Source organism: Ammodytes marinus (genome assembly GCF_949987685.1).
Source record: "Ammodytes marinus genome assembly, chromosome: 21".
In the NCBI taxonomy this organism is placed as follows: Eukaryota; Metazoa; Chordata; class Actinopteri; order Uranoscopiformes; family Ammodytidae; genus Ammodytes; species Ammodytes marinus.
Genome location: NC_137225.1, coordinates 14,498,441 through 14,508,655, shown reverse-complemented (window position 1 = coordinate 14,508,655; position 10,215 = coordinate 14,498,441). Strand labels below are relative to the sequence as shown.

The window sequence follows — 10,215 nt, the reverse complement described above, 5'->3', positions numbered from 1 at the left end:
CAGATTTCACGCACAGATGACTTGGGGTGAAGTTGATTAAAGATGATTACATTTGAATTAGTTTGAGTCATACGCACACGCAATGCTGTAATAGTAGTAAGGGCGATACGTCAAATATTTCCGTCTAGTCTACTGCTGTGTTTTTACATTCTGTTTCAGTCTGAGTCGTGTGTGTGTTTGTGTGTTTGTGTGTATTTTTGCCCTCACCTGCATGCTGCATGTGTTTGGAGGACGATCCACTCAGTGACTTTTGCTGAAATTTTCAGGTGGAGGTCAAGGAATCATCACCGACTCTTGTGATTTGATGTGTTCAATGTTTTTCTTCAAAATGACACACACACACACACACACACACACACACACACACACACACACACACACACACACACACACACACACACACACACACACACACACACACACACACACACACACACACAGCCAAGGACCTTCCTCTCTGCTATTACAAAAATAGAGTTTGAGCGTTTTTGAAAAAAGTATTTTACAATCAAATCAAAGACATGTTCCAGTTGTACGTCCTGGCCATCATCCCCTTTTGAGTGTTACAGATATTATTTGCGGGATGCTGTCATCAAGGCATTTGAGGCTGTCATGGTATTTGAGCCCGTCATGCATCACTGCTATAATCAGCCACAGTGTATCCTTTAGTACCACCACCACTAGCTCTTGGTCTGAGCGTCCTCGCATAGCACGCACCCCGGCGATGGTAGGCGGTTAATAAGTAAATGCCTGTAAGGGCCCGAGCTGCAGCGTTCGTGTGTGGCACATAAAAGTGGCCGCGTTGTTTATGTCCTGGGGGATAAAAAGTAAATGTGTGTAATTACCAGCTGGAGAGCGGTGCAGTGGAGCGGCCAAGCTTTGCTCTGAGAAAAACCTGATTGTGTTTCAGTGCTGGCACGCCGGACTTGTCAAAAAACCATGCCAACGCATGTCACGAAGCAGCCCCTAAGAATCTCTTTACTCGCACACAGGCCGCCCTGGCTCATGTGCACACCACGCCAGCCTCCCAGAATCAATGAAATTGCTGTTTGTGGTTACGTCAAGCGAATGTTTTTGTTGGAGGAATAGATTGTTAAAATGTAACCGGTCTGGTGAAATGGCTTTAGCAGGCGCTCGCAATGTATTTACGGGAGAGTGACTTCACCGTCATTATCGCCCGGGCCGGTTAATCGTGAGTACTTTTTTGCTTTTGAAGATGAAAAAACACAAAACACTCAATTCTGATCAATCCACAACAAAGCACGGTCATATACACTTTTCAAACTTTTCCCCCCCTGTTTCCCTCCATTTCAAATCTCTCTTTTTTCCTCCTCATTCTGATCATCCAATAATGGCATTTCTCCATAGGGGAGTGGCAGCCCGTGCATGAAGAAAAAACCTCCAGTGTGAATGAATCTTATTTATTCTCCCTCTTGGAATCTCCCTGGAATCAAAACATTAACAATGGATTGCTTTTATTTTTCTGATCAGGAGGTAAAGATGGAGGAAGCTATGAGCCACACAGGTATCCACCAATTTTTGTGTCTCTTCAGTGGCTTTTTTTTTATTAAATATTTTTTTTATAACACCTGCATGGGCCTTAATTTGCCTCATTCCCACTAATAACATCCATCCATTTGGAGTGCTGCTGGTGCTTAATCTTTGGCTGCATGCTGGGGACACGCTAACAAATCATAACTGATTTTGTTTTTTTATCTCATTAAAGCAGCTTCATTTGTGCACACCATCTCTCATCACTTAGAACTGATGTGCTCTACAGCATTTCAGATATTTCTGTGGCATTTTTTCCACCCCCAGTATCACCATGTTAAAACATAGCCTTAAAGTCGATCCATTTTTTTTAAACGGCATGTATGGTTACAGAGGAATTTTAAAAAGTCTTGTGTAGTTCTACTCTAGATCCACCCGTAAGCATCAAGTGCATGTGAATGACAATGCATGATACCGTATTATCATCTCCCCTCATGCATCACATTCTACACACCAAAGCTCAAAGCAGTAGTTTGACATTTTGGGACTTACATAATCTATATGCTAAGCTAAGATAACTACCCCTTTAGCTGTAGCTTCATCCTTTAGTGTGGTATCTAATCATTCTCTGCAGGAAACCATTTTTTCACAAAAATGTCAAACTATTCCTTTAAAATCACCCTCCATGCCATGTCAGTCATATCCACAAAACAAACCGTCACCATCACTTTAGTGTTCCATGACGTTCAGACACCTCGCATCTTTTGCTCATGCCCGTTAGCTAGTGGTAGAGTGGACACTTAAGTTACTGTGACCCCCCCACTGACCTTTTGACCTCCCCTTGTCTCTGGCACCTGCTTACCAGGCAACAGCAGCATCGGAAGTGGTCAAAGAGGAGACCAACAAGCCTCTCAGTCCTGTGAGTCCCTGAGCTGCCACATGTCACACCCACTCTCCAATCTCTAGCTGCAGTAGACACAAAAAGCCAAAGAGGCACTGATACCTTTTTCCCCCCTCAGTGTGTACTTGTTGACACCAAAAAACTGACCTAGACTGTTAATTAGCCCTTTGCTGCTGCTTTGCCTTTATTTGCCTCTTTTCTTCTGATAGCATTTTGAATCCATTTATTTCCTGGGGACATTCGGCAGCAAGTTCTCTTTCTTATTTAAAATGTTTTTCTTTCCCTGATCAGCTTCTTGTTTGGTTGAACATCTTTTTTCTTTCCTCTGCTCTTTAAGTTCTTTTATTCCAGGTTGCCTGACTTTGCATTTTAATTAACTTTGCCATCACGTTTTTTTTGTTCTTGTGCAGCTCAGTAATTTAGTCCATTATTATGGACCATTCAATATTTTATTTCTTTTTAGTCCGTCTCTCTAATGTATGTTTTAATGCAGCATGTGTTTGCACTACTCATGGCCTGAGCTTAGTGAGGATGGTGTGTTTATCTAGTCTATCTAAGGCTGCTTTGAAGTGTGTGTGTGTGTGTGTGTGTGTGTGTGTGTGTGTGTGTGTGTGTGTGTGTGTGTGTGTGTGTGTGTGTGTGTGTGTGTGTGTGTGTGTGTGTGTGTGTGTGTGTGTGTGTGTGTGTGTGTGTGTGTGTGTGTGTGTGTGTGTGTGTGAGAGCACGCGCGCGCTTGTGCGTGTGTGGCTTGGGGCGTCAAACCCCCTGGATGTGTGTGCTTTAATGAGAGCCTGAGGCTGGGCATGACTGCATGTTGTCTGAGTCAACTTTTGAAAAAGAGCTTTTTATCCAGGAGCCTCACAGTCTTCCGTTTCTCTCTCTCTCTCCCTGGCAGCACACAGCCAATATGGGACGGACGACAGGGTTAAGCTGCCCAACTTGACGGACGAGGAGGTGAACTGGCAGGGACTGGAGGATCTGTATAGCATGAACGAAAGCCTTTATGAATGTAGGCCTGACTACAGCCCCGGCTCAGACGACTGGGCCAACTTCCAGAAGGATGTAGATAATATGTTTGCACTGCGACACGTTTCCAACCAATCCAACCGAACCCACGATCCCGACGACTCCGCCCTGCCAGAGCCGGGCTCCGGGGCCGGGGGTGGAGGCTTTGAAGAGGAGGGCAGCGGAGAAGAACAGCAGCTGGCCCCAGCAGCCACCACCAACCACTGGGTTCACCTCACCACCCCCGCCCCCCACCAAACGCCACCCACGCCTAGGACACCCACACTGGAAAGGACACTCCAATCTGTTGTAAACGACTTGACTGAGAGGCTTCTAAACAGACCTGGGTGGTCTGTTAGGTCATCGGCGTCACCGCCGTCATCATCTGGTCTGAGCAGAGCCACGGTTATCTTCCAGAGTGACATGTGGCCACAGCAGCTAGAGGAGCTGGAGGGGGACACGTTCAGTGGGAACGGCCTGACAGAGCTGGAGACGCATCATGCCAGCCTGCTGAGTGCTCACAACAGCCTGGAGCCCGGCCCCAGAGAGGGTTTCGGCCTGGTCCTAGATGATGATGAAGAAGACCTTTTTCAGGCCCAAGGCTACCTCCCGTTCTCCCCACCACAGACACTGAAGCCCAAGATGCAGGCCAGTACCACCACCACAAGCCCCCCCAGCACACAGACTAGAACCCCACCCCGTGTGGGGTTGGTGCTGCCTCAGTCGGCGCTGCCCCTCACCTTGGACTACGAGGGCAGCGGCGCTCCGCCTCAACCCTCCAATCAGACCCTCTGAGGCAGAGGCGTGAGCAGGCTAGAGACAGCCAATGAGCTGCTGATCGCCATAGACACACAGAGACACAGTGATTGGGAGATGATGCTTGCCCAAGAGCAAGGGCGAGTGACACCACCTCAAGTCAGTCCAGAGTTGTATAATGAGTATTAAAGTTATTGTTTATTTTTTTACATGTGCCTACATTTTTTTTAGTAAACAGTGTTATGTTTTTTTTTTTCTTTTTCTCTCCAAATATATATTTAGAAAAAGATAAAGCCTTAATGCAGCTAAAGTTGTGTTGGGGTACAAAAAGATTAATTCCATATGGACGACACCATTGATGTTTTTAATATATGTTTTTATGAAAATCATAAAAGTGTGAGTGGTGAAACCATTTTAACATCTGAACACGTAGTCAGCTTCAGGTAAGCTCCGGTCTGTAAAGACTCCACGAAACACAAACCCATCTCATCCGAACGATACCCGACTCACCATATGAATAAAGGCAAAATCTCACCCCAAATGCACTTTTGGAACTTTTCAATGTTATGGCCTTTCACCCTCCACTTGTATTTGGATATGAAATGTGTGTCCATTGTAAAATTAGATTTCATGAAATTATATTTCTACTGACTTCATATTTTTTAAATAACTGGTTTGTCACCCCGGAAAAAGTTACAGAATCAACATAAATGCACATCTGTTCAACAAATGGGATTATTTGTTTTTACCTTATTTCAATATGGCATTGACAGACAATCATTGTACAGTTAATACCGACAGCTTGATACAGCACACACATCTGATACTCTACGCTTTCTATTTACTGATTAGTTGCACCACTGCACATTTTATCTTTAACAATTAAATGTATCCTTTTTCATCACACGCAAATGCCCTCACCATCACTGGGGGCAAGAAAATGTTCTTATTGAAAATGTCACCAGTTAAATCATGTGGTGTGTGACATAGTGCTTCGATAATCCAGAGTACGGTTGTTGCACATGGCCAATTCATGTTGAATGTAGCTGTATGTCCCTTTTTTAACTGGTAACATGGCAGCACAGCACAGCACACCGACAGTACAGTAGTTCAAAATGCTCCACAGACTTCAGCGGATTGTTCCCGGGCCACTATAAGGGCACATTGTTTAACCTTCATCTCAGCTGATGGTGCTTCTCAAGAACAGCCCGAGATGTTAGAAAAACTGGCACTGCAAAATACAACCGAGATGCTGTCCTCATCTTTTTTTGACAGTGTGTGAGTATGCGTGTAGAAGTTTTAGAACAAGTCTGCTTTCAGGAAAGCCATGAAGCTGTTAAGAAATAAAACCTTTTCAAACCTTCTCCCTGGTGATGTTTATGTTGTTACAGCAAAACAATACTTTGGAATAATTCAATCAACCAAGTGGATTATTTTTTTTTCCTTTTTTTTAATGACATATCAAGTATTTAAGGCGTCTGCAAACCAAGTGTCCACAAACGTCCATTAGACTTCTGCTCCTGAGGAAAAATTAGCGATAAGAGCTCGACTTTCAGGAACAGCTTCCGTTCTGTCCAGGAAATTCACCCTTCAGTTCAAAATTCCTACAGTCATCCTGGAGTCGTCTGTAGTCGGTAGTCCAGGTATTTGAATAGCAGAACACTGAATTTCAAGCGGTCGTTGTACAGTACAGTAATGGCAGAGACATCCCTGCACTTACTGTATCTAATGTTCTGGGAGTTTCCAAAGGATGATTCTCTACCCTGCCCCGCATTGGGAAGCTTCACCTTTTAATGATTTGGAGTATAAAAGCCAATTCAAAACAAACAAAGTGCCCAGTTATTACATTTATGCAAAACTTGGCATTGGGCATTTTGCTTTTGAAAGATTAGCTTTAAATAGATTTTTAAAAAATGCTAATATTCCTAAAATCAGGCGATATTTAAAGTATAACTGTTCGGCCTAGCGGAGTAAGCAATACATATTTTGCTTATATGATGCATTACCTAAGGACCTGCTGTTTTTTTTAAACTGATTCATTTGGAGCCCTTAAGAAGTGTAGAGAATCATTACAGATGGAGAGAAGGGCATTCTGGGTAGAAAAACATCAGTATTTAAATGGACTCAACTGTGTAGTCCTCTAGACAGGAGAAGGAAAGAAAGATAAATACATTGCAATCACCAATATCCCTCCCCCACATGACGTAAAGCGAACTCAACCGTTCCCATATGAATAATACTGTTCAGGCACCGCGAGACAAATCCACTGTTTACTTTGAAGCTTTAAGTTTTTTTTTTTTTTTTTTATCTACAATGCCTTGAGTTAGTTCATAAATATGCTTCTAACTATTCGTGAGCTCTATAATATGCTTCATTTGCTTTGTAAATTATTTACACAATCACTTATGAATATGTAATTTGAGGTACTAAGTCACGATAATACAAAAAAAAAATAAAAAAAATCAGTCACTTGATAATCTTTACCCGGCAAAAATACCATGAATCTTGGCCAGAAACGTTAACTTTTAAAATGTAGTCACTGCGTCACATGTCTTTCCTTTTTATGAACAACTTTGATCTAAAATGAAGAGGAACTGTTCAGAATATAAAATACAATAACTTTATTGGACTTACATAGCCCTCAGAAGAAACACAAATGTGGTCTTGAAAACATGTGCCACAGATTTGACTTTTTGAATTGACCTAAAACATCTAATATCCAACAAAGCTTATTTTTTTTATGTTTTTAATATAAACATTAAAAGGCCATATTACCACCTCTTCTATTTCTCTTGAAAACACCATCTGTCCCAATCCCAACAAAAGGTAAATCCACAAGATACTTAAGAAAACAACAGCCAAGGTAAAATAAAATTAGACAATTATGTTCAAAACATTTGCCTCACTCGGATAAGTGCCTTATACTGAATGCTGTGTGGACTAGCAGACAGAATTCTAAAATCTTGACTTAATCACAAAGGGCCGCAGCGTAAATGTGAACAGCAGCTCAACTGTTGCATGGGTCCATCCTTGGAGGAAGTGGAGTGCAGTGATTAATTTGAAGAATTAACCGTTTCAACCAAGAATTCCATTGTACAGTAGATCTGACAAGCGGCAACATTCACTGGCCTTTCACACAATCATGTCTGACCACTAGAGGGCCCCAAACACCAAGGAAATGAGTAATCAACGTTTGGATTACTCTTGTTGATAAAAGAGTTTTTTTTACATGCTTGCCTTACTACTTTTTTTAAAGCCTACACTACTAATTAACTACTATGTACATCTGATGACCATTAGAATGGAGAAGCCGTTACAATACGAAGCCTAACTGACGCATTTCTTTCATTTGTTGATGAATGCTGCAATAGAGTAGATACAAATTGTTTGACTTTGAAGCGGTTGTTTGTCAAAATGGGTCAAATCATGTAAAAGAAAACAGCAATTTTGCCAAATTTTCTTAAATCTCCATCATAGAATTCCCAGAACAATCAAATCATTTGGACTTGCAGTAGCTCCAGCACAGAGATGAAATATCTTTCTTATTACTTCCTGTATTTTTAACATTTGGATAAAGTAGTGTAATGAAATATTTTAGAAGACGTCATTAAACTCTGCATCGCTGGTGCTTGCGAGCTTTAAGCTACTTGCTCTACCAAGGCCGGAAATGCGACGACTCTAGCTCGGCGACGACTGCTCCCAAACACAGAAGCTGAGGGCAAAAAACAGCATAATAACTGTCGCTCAACTGAGAGGAAAGGGATCTTTTCTGATAGTTAGCATTTACCCTGGTAGCTAGCTAGCTTTGTATACTGGACTGGCCAAGGCAGCCTGAGAGGCACTGTTACAGAAAAAAAAAAAAAAAAAAGTGCAAGGGTTTAAAAAAAAAAAATCCCACATTTGTCAATTCTGAAGATGCAAACAACGCGTTAACACGACGGGAGAACGGTTGGAATGGCTCAAATACCGATACGTTCACAGCTGGGGGACTGTGAGGAATAATATGTGACAACAACAGTGTGTGGCTAGAATGAAGAGAGCGGGGAAGAAGACAGAGGTACATGTGTAGAGGGATCTGTACAGTACTAAGAAAGGAGGAGCTGTACATAGGATCTTGCATAGTACAGGTTTGTCAGTTGTGCTTTAGATGTCGTGTTGATGATGACTCATCTGTTTGTTCAGAGGTTTTAATGCCTCGCCTGTTAAACTAGCACCATGTGATGTCTTAACATCGTCCCAACCCTTGAAGTGGAGGTCTGACCCTTTCTGTGGATGATATGCTCAGAATCAAAGGACCAACGTCTGTCAGTCTCCTGTTAATAGGAATAAACAATGAGCAGCCCTTTAAAAGTATGGTGGGTGCACTGGTGTCTCTGTTGGCCGTACAGCAGCTGTGGAGGCCCTTGCCTGGTGTCTGACTGGTTGTAAAGCAGACACACCGTGAAAGGCACGTGTCAACGATGATGATGCCCAAAAGGGGAGGGGCTTGGCATTGTATTTCTCAGACGTGGGCGGAGCCTGTGTGCTGATGATGCGGCAGCAGGATGGGCGGGGTTACTGCTTTGAGGTCGTTACCGGGGCAACTGAGGCTGCTGTGTCCGCGGTGCAGCAGCAGGGCGTGTGGCGGGTCAGGCCGGGGCGGGATGAACACAGGGCAGGAGCGTGTGCGTGCATGGCTCTTGTGGCCTCCGACGTGACAGATGAGCTCACTGACGGTGCCCAGCGGAGGCAGGTGCTGGCGCCAGCGCTCGGCCGCCCGCTCCTCCTTGTGCTTGATGGAGTACCAGGTGAGGAAGATGAAGATGAAGCCCACGAACTTGAGGCTGGCGGCCAGGCCGAAGTAGACGAAGCGGAAGGAGGTGACGTCGTACTCCCAGCAGGAGCCGTGCACGCCACAGTCCTGCTGCCACAGCATGCAGGTGGTGTCGATCACCGCGCCAAAGTAGATGGGAGTGGGGATGTAAGCTGCAGGACAACAACAGAGATGTTTGGATTGATGACATTTTTTAAAGTGGCTTTCAGTTTATGGTGTGTTCACACAACAACATGTATCAGGGGCCTGTAAGCTTTTTTTTCCAACTGTGTTGAGTGATGGGATCCTATACACATTATTTTCTGACAAGCTTTGGGTTATTTCACATAATATAAGTATATTTTTTTCTGACAAAATTTGAAGTGGGCGAAGCTCAGTTGGAAAAGGGTGACGTCTTGTATTTCCACAATCAGAGCTTGATTGTAAACAAACATTTTATTTCCTGAGCTTTGACTTCGTTATTTTTCAAAGTGAAGAAATGCTTGATTTTAAAGGGCGTGCACAACACAGCTCATGCAAAAACACAAAATTATACTATATACCCCTAGTTTGTGGGATTAAATTGGGATAAGCACTCGATTGTAGATTGACTGTAGTGTCACATTCTACCACTTGGTGGCACCATTTCATGCAGAGCTGAAGCAGCTCTGATCTCCTTATGTATGTCAATGGCAGTGGTCAAAATATTAAAAACTGATTTTTACACAAATGACTAACAAAACACCATCATTAACCATGGACTCAAAAATGTATTGATCTTACAGCTGAAGCAGCCTCTCTGACACATGTCCATACAAACAGAACATTAGTAACTTCATAAATGGGGCTGTTGTGTAGGATCAGATTGGATAATGAACTGATAACTATAAACCCACACAAATACAGGCTCCATCCTGCCCCACCACACACACATATTGTGATGGTTTAATGTGACAGCTTCATGTTCACACCGCCATACCAAGCGGTTTGAAGGCATGTTGGGGCAGTGCTGCTGACTAACCCTGAGGGCTTCTCTGTACTTATCAACACAAGAGTTAACAGAGGTCCACTATAGTGCAGCGTCCCTGCGCTCTTTAAAAGTTGTCAGCAAGGACAAGAGACAGAATTACAGCCAATGAAAACAGAGCGTTATAACTGCGGATTATGGACCAGCTGGAAAAACCTCAACAATAAAAATGAAATGAGAGAAATGACTGGCTGCATTTTTTACCGTCCAATTACTGACAAATTAAATGCACATACCGTATAT

General features: G+C 43.2%; 2 protein-coding genes across 3 annotated transcripts in view; one reads left to right on the top strand and one right to left on the bottom strand.

Moving 5' to 3' along the window:
* The window catches only part of LOC307267840 (uncharacterized protein), a 5,773-nt gene extending 266 nt beyond the window's left edge, over nt 1–5,507 (top strand). Inside the window, exons 2-3 of the mRNA XM_080050275.1 lie at nt 1,492–1,525; nt 3,288–5,507. Of these exons, the coding sequence (XP_079906401.1) occupies nt 1,501–1,525; nt 3,288–4,192 (930 nt within the window). The 5' untranslated portion in view covers nt 1,492–1,500 and the 3' untranslated portion in view covers nt 4,193–5,507. The remainder of the gene's footprint in view (nt 1–1,491; nt 1,526–3,287) is intronic.
* A 142-nt stretch (nt 5,508–5,649) lies between these two features.
* The window catches only part of slco5a1 (solute carrier organic anion transporter family member 5A1), a 38,430-nt gene continuing 33,864 nt past the window's right edge, over nt 5,650–10,215 (bottom strand). For both annotated transcript variants that reach the window (XM_080050278.1, XM_080050277.1), the window contains exon 10: nt 5,650–9,118. In XM_080050278.1, the coding sequence (XP_079906404.1) occupies nt 8,655–9,118 (464 nt within the window). In that variant the 3' untranslated portion in view covers nt 5,650–8,654. The remainder of the gene's footprint in view (nt 9,119–10,215) is intronic.